This window comes from Humulus lupulus, chromosome 4 (assembly GCF_963169125.1).
Source record: "Humulus lupulus chromosome 4, drHumLupu1.1, whole genome shotgun sequence".
Taxonomy (NCBI): Eukaryota; Viridiplantae; Streptophyta; class Magnoliopsida; order Rosales; family Cannabaceae; genus Humulus; species Humulus lupulus.
This window is the reverse complement of record NC_084796.1, coordinates 6,451,041-6,471,438: the sequence shown is the minus strand read 5'-3', so window position 1 is coordinate 6,471,438 and position 20,398 is coordinate 6,451,041. Positions and strand designations below refer to the sequence as shown.

The following is a 20,398-nucleotide window of genomic DNA, read 5'->3' as shown; positions in this document are numbered from 1 at the left end:
ACAGAGTATCGTCCCTCGAACTTTGGGCAAAACCACCAAGCTCAAATAAGGGAAAGGATGAGCTAGCTCACTACATTTCCAGGTCCAAGTCAAGCTCAAATAGATTATCACTCAAGCATCGAAAGAAGAGCCTATAAACCTTTGGATTCGAGGACACCAATCAAACCTTGGTAAAAAAATCATCACACCTACCATGCTTGCGTCTGTCCCAAGCTTCTGCTAAAGAATAAATAGTGTGTGATTTGTTTGCCATTGACTGACTGACAACCTGCAAAAGTGAAATGCATTATACATTTTTTTAACTTATTAGAGCATCTCCAGTGCTTGCACTACTGGGCTACGATGCCAATCTTGGGAACAATGCAAAATTTAATATTTTATTTAATTAATGTAACTTTGACCATAAATAACAAATGAAAAACAAAGCAATGTTGCCAACAGTGGGCAATGTTGCCAAAAATTAAAATTAAATATATATTATTTTTGTTGACTTTGGACCACTTTAACACAAGCATCATTTTTATCCATGACCATTGCTGATGCTCTTAGGTTTTTTTTTTAATAAATTATTATTGAAGCCCCATCCTCTATAAATAGGAGGATATCAACAAAAAAGACGGGAACACGAACAAAAAGAGGGAGAGGAGAATAAGAAAAATACCCATATCTCTGTAGGAGAGAACATTTTTGTAAAGTTGTAATAAGATTCATTAGAAAGCAATAAAAAAACTACAGTGGGCGAATGTCACATTCTAGGTCGAGCCACTACAAATCTTGAAGTTTATACTTTCTACTACCTCTTCAAATCATAATCACAACCATTTTGATATTATTATTATTTGTTGACAAAATCTGGTGTCAACATAAACTACACTACAAGCCAACTTTTGAATTTCAACAATTTTGATTTTTTATTTTAAATTTATACATTTACTAATCTCAAATTTGAGGCGACGGTGGTTTGGTGCGACTGTGGATGTGCACTCTTATAGTAGAAACGACGACGTCATGAGGTAGGGACATTGGTTTTTCCTCTCTATATCGGTCGACGTTGGTCAATGTAAGAGGTCAAATATGTCTTGATACAGTGAGAGAAAGGTAAAGGGCATGCCTACCATGCCTACACCTAGTCTGTCCAACTACAACTTTGGAACATTTGGGACATGTTTTACCAATAATTACCTAGGTGGGTGTATTTGAAATAAAGAGTGCTTTTTGTAAGTATATAAGCTCAAATATCCCAACTAAAATGACCATAGACTAAAGGCACTCTAAACGTAAGTTCAAGGATTTTGGTTTTAAAAAATTTGAATGAGGTGTAAAATTTTTATTGGATCGACATAATTTGGGATGGTGTGAATACTGATGAAATAGTTGTCTACTCTATCATAAGAATCAATGAAAAGGGAGCAAAACTTATAATTTCTCAAACATGAGAATCTCCATTGTCCATCACTTTTGTCAGAATTTAGTATGTCGGCAAAGAGAAAAATACTCCTTGTGGGATAGACCACCATATCCAGATGATGTGGACTATGATGGGTTTCAACTCTGCTACATATTTGAGTTTGAATTAGCTCTTCAGAGACTTGCACCTGCTCTAGATTCCCATACACTATCTAAAATATTGCTCATTAAACTTCTCATAAAAAACAATTTCTTTGTCATAATGTGTTTACTTTTATTAAAAAAAAAAAAGTAGTTGCCATAAACATAATGTGTCTACAAATACTTCATATTCTTCGAGTAGATGCAGATACACTGAAGCCTAAAACTCCAACATTATGCTGTTCTTCCATCTTCTCTTAAATTATCATTTCAATAGCACAATTTATAACTTTTTATTCATGTGTAGTACTTAATTAGAAGCGTTATGTATAGTCCATTTAATGCGACACTAGTTTTCTTAAATGTCATACTCCATGAAAAGTGATTACAATATAATATTTGGCCTGTATCACATCCCACCTAATGCCATGTGTCTATAACATATATAAAAGTGTAGTACAGATATTTTAGCATTTTATATACACATATTATATACTTATATATATTATTGTAAAATATAAATTATAATTATACTTATTGGAAAAATCTCGGGTTCACCCCCGAAAGGGGGCACATTAGTGCACTATCTCTCTAGTTTTTTGTTCAGAAAGTATTTTCGACGCAATTTTTTTTATGACCGTATATATTATAATTATTTAGAACATGTTGTAAATTTTCAGAAAATTCTGAATAATTTATCGGGCCCAAAAACAAAGTTTAAATAGTTTGTTGCACTCGTAATTATTTTTTTTAATGAGTATGGAAAATACATTATTTGAACATTATTTTTGACATTGTAAATTATTCAGAATTTCTTAAAAATTTGTATGATGCTTTAAACAACTACAATATATACGTACATAAAAAAATTGCACTGAAAATACTTTCTAAGTCAAAAATTAAAGAGGGGTTGTACCAGTGTAGCCATTTTTGGGGTGCATTAGAGAACTACCCTTTGATATGTGCACACTTGCATAGATAATTACATTAAAGCTCATTTTTTTTATTTTTTTTTATTAATTTATGTTTATTTGATTAGTATTATTATTATAATATATTAACAATTATAATTAACTAAAATCAAATATATAATAAAAAGAGTAGTAGAAATGTAAAGTTGTAAATACGGGCCGGGCTTTCTAGCACGGCACGAAACCGGTACGAGCCCGGGAGGCACGAGCACGACACGGAACGAAAAAATATGGGCATGGGCCAGGCACGACACGACATGGGCCTGAGCACGGCACGGCACGACAAGCCCGAATGCACAATACGAAAGCACGAACAAACTATCCCGAAAGCACGATACGATAAAAAGTCCGATATTTTGACATTAATGATCATAATAAATTTTTATTTGTCAATTATTAATAAATTAAAATGATAATAGAAGTCTTATTTTTCTCAATGTTTATATTTTTATAATTATATTAATTTATTTTAAGATTTGTGAGTTAATTTTTTTAGCATTTATTAGTAGGTATTAAAATTCTAATAATTATCTTTGATATAATTATGTGTAATATATTGTTAAAAAGTATATAAAAATATCTAAAATTATAATTTAAACAAAGAAATGTATTTGGTTTGGTGGTATGTCCAATGATAGTTAAGGAGGAGGTGGAGGGTTCAATTCTCCATCCTTACATTTTTTGGCAATAATAAAGTGGGCTGTGGATATCAAAAATCCACAAAGAAAGAAAAAATTTCTAGTCCCTTATTGAAGTGAGAGGCTAAGGGGCACTGAAGGCGCCAAGTACGCTATAGAGTCAGAAGGTCATCACGTGCCACCAAGAGGCCACATATGTGCAAGGTCCCTTATTGAAGTGAGAGGCTAAGGGGCACTGAAGGCGCCAAGTACGCTATAGAGTCAGAAGGTCATCACGTGCCACCAAGAGGCCACATATGTGCAAGGCCCTAAGCCTCACAAAGTCTCTTTCATGCCAAATGAGGGACAAGAATTCCACACCGGGAAAAAGTCCGAAGCAATCAAGTCCGAACTCCCATAAGGCCCACGCGCATTGCAAGATCATCACACGGGACATCAAGCGTCTCGCGCCAGGGTCTCGCATAGGTCATCTCGACCACACCCAGCGCCTCGCGCCTGGGCCTCGTGAAGGTGCTTCGGCCACGCCCAGCGCCTCACGCCTAGGCCTCATCAAGGAGCCTCGGCCACGCCCAGCCGAAGTCAATGCTTCACATAGCGAGGCCCACCTTGCCTCGCATAGTGAGGCTCGCCTCGCCTAACTGCCCAAGCACCTATAGCCTCGCGTAGCGAGGCCATGTGTCTCGCGCCAAGTGAGGTGCACCTAGCCTCGCCCTGAGGGTCTCGCGCCAAGGGCATCTCGCGCACCAAGGGTGCCTCGCGTCAGGAGGAGTCTCGCACCTTGCAGGCCTCGCGAGGGACAGCCTTGCATCAGGAACCTTGCCTCGCGCCAAGGGTGTCGCGAGGCCATCTCATGCGCCCCATCTCGCGAAGGACAGCCTGGCATCAGGAGCCTCGCCTCGCGCCAAGGGTGTCGTGAGGCCATCTCATGCGCCCCATCTCGCGAGGGACAACCTTGCATCGGGAGCCTCACCTCGCACCAAGGGTGTCGTGAGGCCATCTCATGCGCCCTATCTCGCGAGGGACAACCTTGCATCGGGAGCCTCGCCTTGCACCAAGGGTGTCGCGAGGCCATCTCATGCGCCCTATCTCGCGAGGGACAACCTTGCATCGGGAGCCTCGCCTTGCACCAAGGGTGTCACAAGGCCATCTCATGCGCCCCATCTCGTGAGGGACAACCTTGCATTGCGAGCCTCGCCTCGCGCCAAGGGTGTCGCGAGGCCATCTCATGTGCCCCATCTCGTGAGGCACAGCCGCGCAGGTTGCGTCCCACTTCGAGCCAACGATGTCGTGAGGCCATCACACACGCCCCATCTCGCGAGGCACAGTCGTGTATGTTATGTCCCACTTCGCGCCAAGGGTGTCGCGAGGCCATCACGCACGCCCCATCTCGCGAGGCACAACCGCGCATGTTGCCTCCCACTTCGCGCCAAGGGTGTCGCGAGGCCATCACGCACGCCCCATCTCGTGAGGCATAACTGTGCATGTTGCGTCCCACTTCGCGCCAAGGGTGTCACGAGGCCATCACACATGCCCCATCTCGCGAGGCACAACCTCGCATGTTTCATCCCTCTTCACGCAAGGACCTTGCCACCCAGGCATATTGGAACCATATCCTCCATGATAACGTGTAGGGATTCTAATACTTGAAGAATAAGGTACCTTGTGAGGGTGAAAGCGCATGTATGGCCCGAGGAGCTCATACAGGTACGGAATACACATGCAAACCAAGAGGAATTAGAGTACGGACACGATGTCCACGCCAGACAAGTAGTGGCTGTACAAGAATGGTTCATAGCAAGCACTCCCTCAGCACGCCTATGAGGTCCATACCCGACAAGTAGTGGAGGCACAATATGGCACCAAAGTGGAAGCACTATATGCATGCCCCTGACACGTACTAGAGCAAACCACCACTCTTCTGACACCACTACCACCTGTGCCATGACCCTGACAATGTACTCCAATACTATTTTGTCCAAAGGGACCACCATGTATAAGGCGCCATTAGAGCCCAACTATAAATAGAGTTTTACCCCTCAGAATAGGGGCACTACTACAAAAAAGGGCAATTTTGTCAGTCAAACGCGTCAGTCAACGCAGTTGACTGACGCTGTTGACCAAGAATTAGCATTTGTGGCAGTTGGACACTGCCACAAATGAGGGTCCAATTGCGTCATAACGTACACTGACGCTGTTTAATGGAACCGTTTGTGTCAGTGGGGCACTGACACAAACGGACTGTTAACGGCGTCAGTGGCCCACTGACAGTAACGGACGTTTGCGTCAGTGGGGCACTGACGTTTGTGTTCCTAAGGTAAGTAAATTATATTACTTATCGTATTCAACTTTTTGACATATTTCTATTATAATAACTTACTAAATATAATTCTTAACTTTGGATAACTATGTTGTAATAGTGTCGAAACCAGACTGGGCCAACCGAGTGTGGCTTTTACGTTATGAAATTTGCTAGAGACTTGATTTCACAGCCTAAACCGAAGGCTTACTTGAAAAATGAGGTATTTTTTTGCTTTTTAATTTTCATTTAAACTATCGTTCATGATTTTATTTGGATGATTATTTGTAACTTATTATTTTAAATATTTTCTAATTAGTTTACGAATACGAGTCCATATTCGGCTGACGAAATCAACGAGATACGGGATAAGTGGACTGAATCAATTATGGCGTATCTCAATTAGCAAATGAGCAAGTGGGTGAGGAAATTTTAGTTTAAGTAGGTTTGACACTTAGAAATTTAGAACACAAGAGTACATATATTAACTTTGATATTTGAATTACTTTTATAGTTTTGATCACAAATGTTAACTCTAGATAAATGTTTATAAAAACTTATATTGTTGTTTTTCTGTTCATACAGTTGTTTTTCTGTTTCTGCTGCTGATTATTTTTATCAAAACAGGCCAGGGAAATTGGCATAAACATTTGCAACTTCCCTGGTTAATACTTTATGTGACAGTGCCCAACTGACGCAAAAAATACTCGTTTTTAACATTTGTAGCAGTGCCCCACTGACGCAAACAAGAGTGTCATTTGCGTCAGTGGGGCACTGCCACAAATGCCAGTTTGTGGCAGTGCCCCACTGACGCAAATGACACTCTTGTTTGCGTCATGGGCAATTGCGTCACATAGTACACTGACGCAAAAACTCAACTGTGGCAGTGCTAAACTGACGCAAATGGCCTTTTTTGTTGTAGTGGGGGTTGGAAAATTCATTGTAGACTAAAGCTATTAAGCAATATACAGTTTTTACTCCATTGTTGATCTGTGTTTATCCTTCCATAAGTCCATTCTAAGTTCTTATCTAAACATCACCCTACTTACCTTTGAGTTTTCCGATCTAATTTCGTTGACGAGATTTCACCGTTAACATGAGCCTAAACGTGAGCCCAAATTTGGGCCCGAATAAGAAAAGTGGGTCGGCCCGACTTGGGCCCGACACACGACATGGGCTGTGCTAGGCCTACTCTTTCAAAAATAGCCCGACCCGGCCCGACCCGAATTTATCGGAGGCACAAAAATGTGGGCCGGGCCGGGCCTGCCCACAATTACAGCTCTAAATGTAATATACAAATATTTGTATACACTCGTTCATGTTAAAACATAATTATATATATGATAAGCTCCTTTTTATTTATATTTATCTAATTTGCGTCATTATAATTAATCTATTAACAATTATAATAAATTAAGATCATTTATACAAAAAAATAGCGTTAAAAATTACATAATACATAATTCAAAAAATAAACTAACATTAATTGAAAATCACAAATTGAAACAAAAGAAATAGTATAAAAATCTCAGTATTTTAATTAATTCTAATTAACTAATTAAATATTCTATTTTAATAACGTAATAATTATTAAATACAAATAATATTTTTATACATTCATACATATTAAAATATAATTATATATCTATATTAAAGCTTCTTTTTTAATTTTTTTATTTATATTTATTTAATTATTGTCATTATTATTAATATGTTAACAATTATAAATGAATTGTGATCAACTATATAATAAAAAAGAACTAATAATTTAGAATACAAATACCATTAAAAATAACATTACATGATGTATAATACAAAAAAATAAATTAACACTAATTGAGCACAAATTGAAATAAAAACATAGTATAAAAATCTTAGTTTTTTTTAATTTTAATTAACTAATTAAATATATTATTTAAATAATTAAAAACTAATATTTAAAAATAAAAATACCATCACAAATTACATAATTCTTAATATAAAAAAAATTAGTACTATTTAGCAAACACAAATTTAAACATATATGTACCATGTGACACGTGCCTGTAGCACGTACCTTAACTAGTATATACAAACAAATAATAAAGAACCAAAACGAATAAAATAGATCGGTATAGTAAATTGTTTAAAGCAATAAGTGGAATTGGATCAAATAAATGCATAGAAGTACATAGCATATATTGAGGCGAATTTTACAATTATATACTAGAATCTAAATTATTTACAAAAATGCCTTAAACCAAATTATTTACTCAAATACTAATGCCACGTCAGCATAATATATCGAATTTTGAAGAAAAAAATTGGGAAATCCTGCTTTTAGAATTTTAAAAAGTTACATTTTAGTTGCTTACGATGCCGATAAGATACCAATTAATCACTTTTTTTATTAAAAGTTTTATTTTTAGATCATATTATTTCTGTAATTTTTAGTTACCTTCAACACTCATTTGTAGACATCTTAATATATCAATTAATTATTTTTATGTTATATTATGGTATCTTATTATTTAAAATTGATTTTGGTAACCTTCAAGCTTATTTCAACTAATGAGTTGTCATATAGTATAATAAGTTACCATATAATTTATTGTATATATATTACACGATAACTTTTAATAGACTATTTTAGTTACTCATGTAATTTACATATCTTATTATTTAAGATACTTTTACGGTACTATCAAGTCTATTTTAGAAAATAATTAATTATCATATAGTATAAAAAATTACTTCTATAATTTCAAGTTACCATAAATAGCTTATTAGAAAATGATATTATTTAGTATACTGCATAGTTACTTTTAAAAAATATATTTTCGTTGTTTGTAAAATCATTTAAGATACCAATTGGTTACATTTTGATACATGACTAAATTTTTGGGTATGCCACAAATTTAAAGTAACCAACAAACTTAGTGACTTACAAAAAAAAAAAAGTCTTATGTTCTATTTAAAAAGTTATCAAACAATATCCTAAAGTATTTATTTTAAAAAAAGTTACTTGAAATGTTTCTAAAATAACTTTAAAGTTGTTTAGAATACCATATGATATATTTAAATGTAAAATAAGAATACAAATTTTAGTATATTAAATTTTGTTTAAATTTAAAATTTAGTTATTTTTTTGGTTAACAAAATATAAAAAAGAAACTAAAATATTACTTTTTATTCTGATTATCTTCTCCGACGACAGCGAAAAAATATATCATTCCCACATATCAAAATGATTACTTTGAAGAGGAGGTCACGATGATACCACTCTTGAGCCCAACCGAATAGTGATGTAGCTGGAAAAATATTTTTGAAGTTAAGGAGAAAATGAGAAAGAAAACAACGTTAAAAAAAACTTGAAAAACAGTAAGAAGAAAGTGGAAATAAGTTTAAAAACAATATAAAATAAAGATATAATTATAAATATAATAACCCACATTATTATTGTAATTAAGATAAAAAATGTATTAAGTGTAAATTTTCCCATTGACAAATTAGGGCTTAGTACAAAATGATATTTAATGGTGTGTGAAAGTAAGTAAATGTCTATATTTTTAATTTTGTGGTAAAATAGTATAACCACATTTTAATATTACATATTACCAAATATGCCCTTTAGTAAATTACTATTTTATTCTAAATATTTTAGTATTATGGCATATGTATATTAATTTTGTTTAATTAATTTTTATTTTTTTTTCCGGTTTTTTATGGATTGTTGAATGATAAAACATACTACAAAATATATATACTGAGTTGAAAAATAATATACCAACAAAACTTATAAAATTATTACTAAAAATGTATATACTATGCTAACAAAATTATATACTACCATTAAAATATATATACCATGATACAAAATTATATACTACCATTATGTATAATAATATAGAAACTAAATATCATAAAAAAATAATATACCGTACCACAAAAAACATATACCGTAGTTGGAAAATAATGTACCAACAACCCATAAAAATTAATATAACTTTAAAATAAAAACTAATTAAACAAAACTAATATACATATACCACTATATTAAAGTCATACGCTCCTAAATAAATAAATGATAAAAAATAACAATTTAGTTATTCAACAATATAAAATAGTTATTTCTCTAAAAATTAAAAAAATGAGGACATTAAATTTTTGATATCATTATTTTGGGCTATTTACTATCATTTTTCTTTTACAAATTTCAAATCAATATAAACTGAAAGTATTAACTAATCAAGCTCACTATGCTAATTAATGCATAGATATTTAAATTCAACCCATATCTATATTCAGAACTAGTAAAGAAATAGTAAGATGCAATACAAAATTTAGAACCAAATGGGGGGAAAAAATAAAGAATAAGAAAAAAAAATGTCTTTTTGATTTTGGGCAGTTAAATATAATTTATATGCAAGAATAACTTGACTGAAAAAACGACAATAAGCTGAAAAAATGACACATTTCTATATAAAAAAAAACTACAATAAATTGGCAAAATGACTCAATTATATACAGATGCTGACATGCTGTGTTGAAAAAACGACACACTTATACATAAGCGACAAAGAGTTAATAAGGAACACAATCATATACACGACAAGTTACGTAAAGGACAACAAAGTCAACAAACGGCACGATCAGGAGCGGGACAACAAACACATAAAACGACATAATTTTAAAAACAATCACAGTCAATAACAGAGTAATAAACGACAATAAAATTAAAATACGATACAATTATTGGGAACTACAAAGAAATACAAGAAGCGACACAATTGAACAGACGACGTTAAACATCAGTGTAAAAACGACAACAAAGTACGACACAATGCATAAAAACGACATACTTTAAAACAAACGACACTTTCAGATAAACGACGATAAAACTAAAAAATTGATACAAATTAGGTAATTTAGGTTATTATCAGTAAAATAGGAAACTTTTATAGTGGCAGGCAACTTGAAGATTGGGACCCAGATTTGATAGAAGCTGACATCAGCAATGCCAGAGGCCCGGCCGGCTGCTGCCACCGACCATAGCGAAGAAGCTCATTTACACACGCCAAAACCCTTCTTAAGTCTTACTCTCCACGTTTTGGACTGAAAAGATCAAAGCTTGGAATCCATGTCACTACATTGAAGTATCCGCACAGGTAGATATGTTTTCAATTTCCCTTCGCTTTGTTTATTTTTTGATATTAATTACTAAAAAAAGACTTTCTATATCGATTGGATTTGGTGGGAAGTGGATAACCCAACTTAAAGGGTTGAACTTCCAAGAATTTTAATGTGCATGTTTGGTGAAATCCTATGTTTGGAAATGGTGATTGAATGAGAAACCGTAATGCCCATGTTGTTAAATTTATTTTATTTTATGTAATAATAGTCGAAAAGTTTTAAGTTCCTGTCTAACGGCGGCTGGGTTTTGACTTTGGTAGAAAACCCAACAATAATTCTAGCTCTTTTGAAGTTTTTGAAGTCATTTTCTTATTTTAGGTGAAAAAGTTGGAAGTGGGCTGCATAGATCAGGGGCTTTGAGGAGGAAATTTTTTATTGTTCAACTCTTTAGGAGAGCTACTCCATTGAAAAGATTCTTCCTTTTTTGATTGTGGTGGCTATTGAATAGTGTTGATTTTTAAAGAGTCTAGTTGAGCAGAGGATATTTGCAAAAGGAATAAGAAAATGGTTGGGGCTGCTGATGGTGTGATTCATAATGAGTATTCAAATGGATTGGTACATAATTCAAATGGTTTAATTGAAGAGAAGATTGATGAGATCCGTAGGCTTTTGGGCAAAGCTGAAGGTGATCCCCTGAAGATAGTTGGTGTAGGTGCTGGTGCTTGGGGTAGCGTCTTTATTGCCATGTTGCAGGATTGTTATGGTCATCTAAGAGAAAAGGTTTTGATAAGAATTTGGAGAAGACCTGGAAGAGCAGTTGATAAAGCCACAGCTGAACATTTATTTGAAATAATCAACTCGAGAGAAGATGTGCTCAGGAGACTAATCAGACGCTGTGCTTATTTGAAATATGTGGAGGCAAGACTAGGTGATCGAACGCTCTATGCTGATGAGATATTGAAAGATGGATTTTGTGTAAATATGATTGACACCCCTCTTTGCCCCTTGAAGGTTGTCACTAACTTGCAGGAGGCTGTGTGGGATGCTGATATTTTGGTAAATGGATTGCCCTCAACAGAAACTCGTGAAGTGTTTGAAGAGATTAGCAAGTATTGGAAAGAGAGAATAGCAATGCCAGTTATCATTTCTCTGTCTAAAGGTGTAGAGGCTGAACTGGAGCTTGAGCCACGGATTATTACTCCTACACAAATGATCAATCGAGCTAGTAAGACTGTCTGATTTGTTATTTTAACATTGTTTGTTTTCTGGCATATGATTTTAATTTTATAATCTCTTTGATACCTAACTTGGAAAACAATCTATGTGAACTTTTTATGAGATAAATACTATAAAAGATGCACCAGGAGGATAATGTAGCCTTTTTTGTTTCGACTTAAGATGCTTTCATAGTATTTATTTAAAACAAAATGCTTGCATAGTAACTGAAGCACCGTTTCTTTATAATTCAGGGCAGCTTTATGTATTTAGTGTTGTTGATCTACCTTATATGTTAGTTTCTTGTCTGGTTAGAGCACTGTAAAGTTTAGATTTCTGTATGATAATTGAGCTTGTTCTCCTTATAAAGAAGGGGCAATTCATATGCTTTTTATATTTTCGATTTCCTTAACTTGCTTATTATGTTATGCTTTGAAGCTGGAGTTCCAATCGAAAACATTCTCTATCTCGGAGGACCTAATATTGCCTCAGAAATATACAACAAGGAATATGCTAATGCTCGGATATGTGGAGCAGAAAAATGGAGAAAACCATTGGCTACATTTTTGAGACAACCCCATTTTATAGTGTGGGACAATGGTGATCTAGTTACGCATGAAGTAATGGGTGGTTTAAAAAACGTCTATGCCATTGGAGCTGGTAAGCTTCCATTTCAGCTTGTTGTGAAACTTGGACATGATAGAATTATATACTAATCAATTTGATTTTGCAGTAACCTTCAGTTTCCTCCTCTTCTTTATGGTCTGTCTATGATATGTGCTCTACTCGATTTTAAAAAAAAAATTAAAATCAATCCTTTGCAATTTTTCGGAGTTGGGTTTTGTTTTAGTGTAATCTACATGCTTATAATCTCATTGGTACGTTATATGGGAATCAATCTGCTTGAAATATCCTTTGAGATTTAGACCATGAGAGGGTGTAAAAGGAAGAGAAAAATATTTATGCTTTGGCATAAGATGCTTCGTTAGTACTCAAGGACCACTTTTTTTATAATTCAGGAGTTTTTTGTATTTCTAATGCTGCTGATGTGCCTGTCAGTAAGTGAATTTTTTAACAGTGTTCAAGACAGTACTAGTTTAGATGTTCAGTAACTTAAAGACTGGGCACCTATGTTCGTTCAAGTCACTTAGGTGCCATTTGGATGGAGGGAACGGAAATGGAGGAATGGGAATGGAATGAAACTGAATAAAAATTAATATGAAAAAAAAGTGATAAATAAATTATTAAATTTTTTTCAAGCTTGCATTGGAATGGTCTTTCCTGAGAAACCATTCTATTGGAATGACATTCTAATACTCTAAAATGCAACTAAACAAATAAATTGAATGAAGATTGATTCATTTCCATTTCATTACTCCTAGCCAAACATCACCTTATTTTCTGCTGCACCATATTCAAGTTTATGATTATTGAAAATTATCTCCAAATAAATTAATTGGCAATATACTTTTATGGTTTACATTATTCCCTTTGGCATGTGTTGACAAATTTTTTTGAAACCTTACATCACAGGCTTCTACATTAAATTAGAATAAGCCAGTAAGGAAATGGCATTCGGTCTAATTTCAAGTCTTCCCTAGTTTTGTTCTGACTATTGTAAAGTCAAGTTAAGATCGCACCAAGTTTGGAGTATGGACTTGAGATGTTGCAGGCTTTCATTTGTTTTCTCTAATTATATTTTATTTATTTCTTAGACACTGAAAATTTAGCAAAATTAGATCACAAATTAATTACCAGTGTTTCAAATAATTAATCTAAGGTGCTGCTTGCTTTGAGAAAAGTATTTTCGATAAAAACTTTAGTTAGAAACTTGCAATATTCTTGTTTCTGCTGAGTAAAACTGTCCTTAAAAAACATGCTCCATAATCCTGATCAGTGGACAAGCACTGCCTGCACCTTCTGCCACTCTTACAATTTCAGACTTTTTGTGTCAATTTATTAATTACTTCAAAATATACATCAAATTTCAAGTTGGTATGCACATCAACCTCTGCGAGAGTATTATCTCATATCTTGAGTTAGTCCCTCTGTATGATAGACTGCTTTCTATTCTGTTGCTTGAATAATGATCGCCATTTACCCGATTTCATTATCTTTTTCAATTCCTTTACATAAACACTTATCGAAGTATCAGTCTGCTTATCCATCTTTCTAATTTTGATTGTGCAGGAATGGTGGCTGCTCTAACAAATGAAAGTGCCACCAGCAAATCAGTGTATTTTGCACACTGCACATCTGAAATGATATTCATCACACATCTTTTGGCAGAAGAACCAGAGAAACTTGCAGGGCCTTTGCTTGCTGATACTTACGTGACCTTGTTGAAGGGTCGTAATGCATGGTATGGACAAAAGTTAGCCAAAAAGGAGTTGAGCCTTGAAATGGGTGATAGCATCAAGGGCAAGGGTATGATTCAGGTAAAGGATCTTCGTCCAATTGTCTGGAATGAAATTTGTGGATATAACTTAAAAATGAGATTAGGACTAATGTTTTAAAGTTGGTCAAACTCACACTGCTTAGTTGTTTAAAACTTCATTTGCTTCTATATATGGTTGAACAAATTAGCTTGAACCTTACTCACCTTGCAGGGCGTCTCTGCTGTGAAAGCATTTTTTGAGTTGCTAAGCCATTCATCCTTGAGTGTTTTACACCCCGAAGAAAACAAGCACGTTGCTCCGGTTGAGCTCTGTCCTATACTGAAAATGCTCTATAAAATTCTTATTAAAAGGTACTTTAATTGATGCATTTTTCTTTCTTTCTTTTATTTGAGTTTTTAATGGTGAAATTGTGTTCATTATATAGTGAGTTCTTATAATCCTTTTTTCTTTAATTTACATATTTAGGGAATTTTCATCACAAGCTATTCTTCAAACATTAAGAGACGAAACGATGAATGATCCGAGAGATCGTATCCAGATTGCTCAAACTCATGTGTTCTACAGGCCATCACTTCTTGGCCAACCTTGATATCAATTACAATTTTCACCTCAAGAACAAATTTAATTTTAAGCAGCTATGTACCATTTTAGTTTAGGTTCAAATTTGATATATACATGCTAGTTTGTGAGGAGTATGAAACGCTCCTGTTCATGAATTATATATTTTTTCCATCTTAAATTTTGAGTTGATAAAAATGAGTGTATTATATTATTTTGTTTTTGAACATTTGGTTAATAAAATTGTTCTTTTCATACAAGTAGTTTTTAGTTTTAGATGAAATCAGGATTATAGTTTAGAATACAAAGTATATGCAAACAATGTACATATAGTAAGCATTGTTACAAAGCATGTTAAAGTGTCCAATTTTTTTTTTATGCAGTGTCTGACATTATTTAATAAATTACAATTTAATTAGTAAAATTTAGTACTAAATTTAACCGCATAGTATGTTACCTCTTGTGTATTGGACAATTTATATTGTCTTATATCATTAATCTACATGTATAGGTTGATAAGTATGATTAGTTCAGTTGATGAATTTAAAAATCATGTCACTCTAATTATTATTTAATAAATAATATTAGATATTGTCGACTACAAACAAAGGATTGTGTAATAAGTAAAATTATGTCAATAGTTATTAATTATATATGCATTATTGAACATCTTTACGTGTCTTTTAATCTACATGTATGCATATTGAAAATTGTAAAAGTACAAATTATAGAAGAAAAAGAAAATCTTACACTTTAGAGAATGCCTCATGCAATGGAATACACCTTATATTCCACTTATCCAGCCCTCTAAAAAGTAGAAGACAGGTGCGAATGGTGAAAATAGGTAAGAAGCAGCTAAGTATCTTGTAATCATCACACTCTAGTTTTGTGCACAATTTTGAGCTCATTGGTATTGAAGTTATAGCTCAAAATTGCGCATTGATTGCCAAACAACATCACACAAGGACTTGGCCCTATCGCATACGGTTCCATCCATAATATACCATAATGATTATATAAGTTTATTTTGCAAATAAGAATCCCCAACTGCTCAATCGAAATTATGTATGTAGGAATCCTTTCATCACCATCATCATGGTACAAGTAAACCCCATATATTGTCCATTCACCTGATTGACAACTAGTTCTAATAGTAGTAGTACTCATTGACATCGCAAGGTATCTCTTTGTTGATTTTTGATCATGTGTTTGAAAGTGCAGCAGAAGTATGAGATAAATTTATATGCGATAATAATAATTATTAAAGCACGAGATATCGAATCACTCATGAAACCATAACTAGAACGAAATCTTTCTCATGCTACATGAATCTGAATAAAACTGAAAATTACGAATATTTTTGTAGATGTAGAACACCGTAGATCAAATAGCATTCAAGCCTTCTAACCAACCATCTTCCATACTATGTCTCGCATAAAAAGAAGAACACATGTGGATGTCTATGCTATTTGGTAGGATACACAAGAACACACATTGAATCTCAATATATGATAGAATGTTCTTTTCACAAAGCAGAGAGAACAAAGTTTTCTATTTTTCTCACTTGGTAAGATAATGTGAAATCACTTCTGCCTTCTCTCATTGTTGTTATCTTCTTATTATAGAACAATAAAAAAAAAAGACATCGCCCTAATCTTATCAGGCCTATGCATGGACCACAATCTATTTGGACTGTGGTTAGCGCAACTTGTAGGACATTAGGTCCTGTGGTATTTTATCTTTATAAAATGATATTTTTTAGACATTTACCATATTATTTTATATAGTATACAATTATACTACAAAATTAAATAAGATTAAATTAATTTTTCAATAAAAATTAGTTTCACAAAATAATGAATATAATTTTATTTTCCATTAAATATTATTTCATAAATAATATTTCAAATATTATTTCACAAATAATATTATTTTGCGAGATTTTAAATAATACTTTATTATTTTTAATTATTTCATTTCAATACTAAAATTCTACCTGTGTTATCAAGCTAGTATAAGGACTATATGGACTCGTAGTTCTAAGTTCCAATAATTTAATTAATTTCGCCAACTCTTAGTTCCATTAATTAATTCATTAACTATGAATTATTCTACTAGAAAATTCATAGTTGAACTCTCAAAATTGTTGTCATATATTATTAGAGGATATTTGCGGCGAAAATACATAAGTTTTGTAAATTATGACACTTAAATATCTAACTCTTTTTTTTTGCGGCTAAAATACTTTCCGTTACACTTTCTTGGCACCCGTTGATACCTCACCGTTATCTAACAGGTTAGCACCTACGTGTCAATTTCCGATTGGTCCACGTTATTAATAATTGAGTTTTTATTTAAAAATTCATTTAAATATTTAAAAATTAAATAAAACTCATTAAAAATCTAATAAAAAATTAGAATTTTATTTAAAAAACATATTTTAATTAAATTAAAATTAAAAAATCATTATTCAAAATACCTAAAACTAAAAATCTAATTAAAATAAATACACTTTTTCTCTTTCTCTCTCCCGATTCTTCATCTTCACCGTTCTTCCTCTTCTTTTTTTTTTTCTAGGTTGCTCGGTTGGAGAAGATGGATGTCGAGGCTGGGATTGCTTCAACCGAAGGTGGACAAAGAGCACAGATATGGGCTTGCTTGGATGGAGCTCGGCAGTCGGCATCTAGGCTGGAGAAGATGGATTCGCGACGCCGACGGGGCTAGCTTCAGACAGAACTCTGACCACCCTTGAGCATGGCGACTCCAGAACCTCTGTCAAACCCATATTCTGTTTCTCACCTCATCTCCCCCACCGACGACATTTTCTGATTTGCACGACGACAATGTTCTAGCCTCCTCCACTTACGCAGATCTGCACTCCACCTGCGGAAAGGGAAAAAAAACAAGAAGAACAAGATGAAGAGGGGAAGAGGAATGAGATGTAACAAAAAAAAGTTTGCCTCTATTTTCTCCAAGCCAGCACCCAAGAAAAAAAATGAAGAATGGTGACGAAGATGAAGAATCGGGAGGGAGAGAAATAAAAATTACTATTGTTTTTAAGAAAGAATTTAATTTATATTAGTATTTAGTTTAAGTTAAAAGTTCAAATCAGATCTTAATTTATTTAATTTTGTTTTAAGATTTAATTTAATTTATATATATTATTTTTTAAAGTGATTTTAAAAATTTTAATTATATAAAATTTAATTTTTAATATATTTTCTAATTTTTAAATAAAAATTATTTATTTTGACCAATCAGAAGCTGCCACGTAGGCGCTGACCTGTTAGTTAACGGCAAGGTACCAATGGGTGCCAGGAAAGTGTAACAGAAAGTATTTTAGCCGCAAAAAAAAAGTTAGGTATTTAAGTATCATAATTTGCAAAACTTAGGTATTTTTGCCGCAAATATTCCTATTATTAGAAGCTATAATTATAAAGTCATCCATTGATTTAGTCATTGCATGAGTTATGACCCCCCGCTAATTGTTCTTATAATTAGTGGTAGGTCTTAATGTCTATTAACCTCCCTAATTATGTCTTATCATCAATTAGTTCCATTAATTCTCTATTGAACATTGTTTTATAAATTGAATTATAGAATGAAGATTTTTTCTCTAACAGAAATTGATAATTCTATGTTCAAGCCCCGAATCAACACTAAAAAGAACAACTATCATGCTTCTGTAATGACCCACTAATCTAGACTATTTGGTCCATTAACAAATCTATACATAAAACTTACATTTTTGCGGAAATACCATACTTTATTAGAAACTTGTAGAAACAAAGGTTACTTTCATAAAATAAATAGGATATGGGTACCCATTGTCTTTAAAACAAAAATAACTTAAAGTAAAAAGAGTTACATAGAAAATGTGGAAAATACATTTAAAACCATAAAAACATAAACAAGACTACATCCTCGAATCGAATAACGCTCGGCTCCTTGACTCCATCCACCATCGACACACATCCTCTAAGCGTCACGAATCTTACCGCCTCTAAAGCTTATTTTCCTGCACATAAACAGAAAGGAATGAGCATAATGCCCAGCAAGGAAAATCTAACACATAGTCATAAACATAAATTTCGTAATAAACATAAAGACATATCATAACACATAATGCACTTATTATAATGGCCATTATTACTTGGGGTCCCATAGACTAAACAAGCTTATGCCCATGAGATTAGTGGGGTCCTACCAGCTAAATAGGCTTATGCCCACAATCTTTTTGGGGTCTTGTTAGTCAAATAGGGCATAAGCCCAAGCCTACAAACATACACAATCATAACATATTCATAACATATCATAACATAACACATAAGATAACATAAACATAAACATATTGATTCTAGCCTATTTTCCTTACCAAAGTTACCGGGATATGTGGACTGAGTTGGGACTTTTTGGAACACTCCTAATAACCATTAGAAAGAGTGAGTCTAAAGAAGAAAAGAGATGAAAAGGAAAATGGTAAGACTAAACCATTGAAAGTACACTTACCAAAACTTATGTGCTCAAGAGCTTAGATTTCCTAACCAAAATGAAGATTAAGGTTAGAGATTGAGTAGAAGACTATGAGAAAGAGAATAAAATAATACAGAAATGAACTAGAGTTTTGGTTACCTCAAAGACTTGAAAGACCAATCTAACCACAACCGAGATACTAACGAACCTCACTTCCCAAAGTGTTTGATAAGCTTATGATGATCAAGCTTATAATCCCCAACCCAAGTGTTTACACTCTCACAATAACCTAGCAACTTGCAGCCTCTGAACTTAGCTTGATGAATGAAAAATGCTTGGTGCTAGGTCCTATTTATAGAGTTCTAGGAATAAAAATATTTTTTTTGGCTTTGAATAAAAAAAAAAATTTAATTGAAAATATTTGAATATCCTTCAGCCAAAGGCTTAGGAATTTTTCAAAATTTTCAGAGAGATTTAAGGATTCAAAGCTTGATTTTAAAATAATAAAAACAAATAGAATCTTAACTTCTAACTCCTTAAATCTCGTAACTCTAAACTCCCCTTCAGTAAAATCAACATATTTGGAGTTGTAGAACTCCGATTTGGACTCTCTTTATACCGTTAGAAAGCTCATTAAATTATCTACAACTTTTAAGAAATACTATTTTTCGAAATTCCTAATATAACTGGGTCAAAAACAGGTCGGAAGTTACAGTACCCTAAAGTTACGAAAAATCTATTTAATTATCTAAATATCAACCTAATCCACAAATAAATAAAATTGTCATAAATGTCATGCTCCTATCAGATTTTGGTGAAGACTAAGTCTTATATTTCTCTTATTAAAATAATAATTTCTTAATAATCATACATATCATAAGTGTTACTATCTTATTGGGTCTATCTAAACCTTATAATATAATAAATATAATCCTTAATATCAGTCATATTAATCAATCTTAGGTTAAACTTAATATTCTTAAATTATAGGTTATACTTAGAAAATCTATAAGTACTACTATGAGTGTCCAAATAATTCCCGGTCTGAACCAAAAATCCACAGTTACAAAGATAATGCTATAAATACTATCATACTACTATCTATCTTAGCTAAGTAAAGTTCTTGGACTCTACAGCTTCCATTTAAGTAAGGAGTGAATTCCATATCTGTGAAGTATGGGTTAGTGG

The 20,398-nt window shown here is 33.4% G+C and overlaps 1 protein-coding gene and 1 long non-coding RNA gene across 2 annotated transcripts; one reads left to right on the top strand and one right to left on the bottom strand.

The window, feature by feature from the left end:
• Positions 1 to 10,402: 10,402 nt before the first annotated feature.
• Positions 10,403 to 14,997, top strand: LOC133829817 (probable glycerol-3-phosphate dehydrogenase [NAD(+)] 1, cytosolic). Its single transcript, XM_062259621.1, has 6 exons — positions 10,403 to 10,600; positions 10,944 to 11,790; positions 12,219 to 12,440; positions 13,971 to 14,218; positions 14,390 to 14,529; positions 14,645 to 14,997. The coding sequence occupies exons 2-6, from the start codon at positions 11,130 to 11,132 to the stop codon at positions 14,766 to 14,768; spliced, it is 1,395 nt and encodes a 464-aa protein (XP_062115605.1). The 5' UTR covers positions 10,403 to 10,600; positions 10,944 to 11,129; the 3' UTR covers positions 14,769 to 14,997.
• A 3,697-nt stretch (positions 14,998 to 18,694) lies between these two features.
• On the bottom strand, positions 18,695 to 19,568 carry LOC133829816 (uncharacterized). The gene is made up of 4 exons (XR_009891878.1): positions 19,370 to 19,568; positions 19,247 to 19,277; positions 19,113 to 19,160; positions 18,695 to 18,755 (listed from the first exon to the last, which is right to left on the bottom strand). It is a non-coding gene; the product is annotated as an uncharacterized LOC133829816 (long non-coding RNA).
• Positions 19,569 to 20,398: the final 830 nt, after the last annotated feature.

Coding starts and splice junctions, on each gene's coding strand:
- LOC133829817 (XM_062259621.1), top strand. CDS start 11,130: ATGGTTGGGGCTGCTGATGGTGTGATTCATAATGAGTATTCAAATGGA. Junction 12,441..13,970: donor CGTCTATGCCATTGGAGCTG/GTAAGCTTCCAT, acceptor TTGATTGTGCAG/GAATGGTGGCTGCTCTAACA. Junction 14,219..14,389: donor AGGGCAAGGGTATGATTCAG/GTAAAGGATCTT, acceptor CTCACCTTGCAG/GGCGTCTCTGCTGTGAAAGC.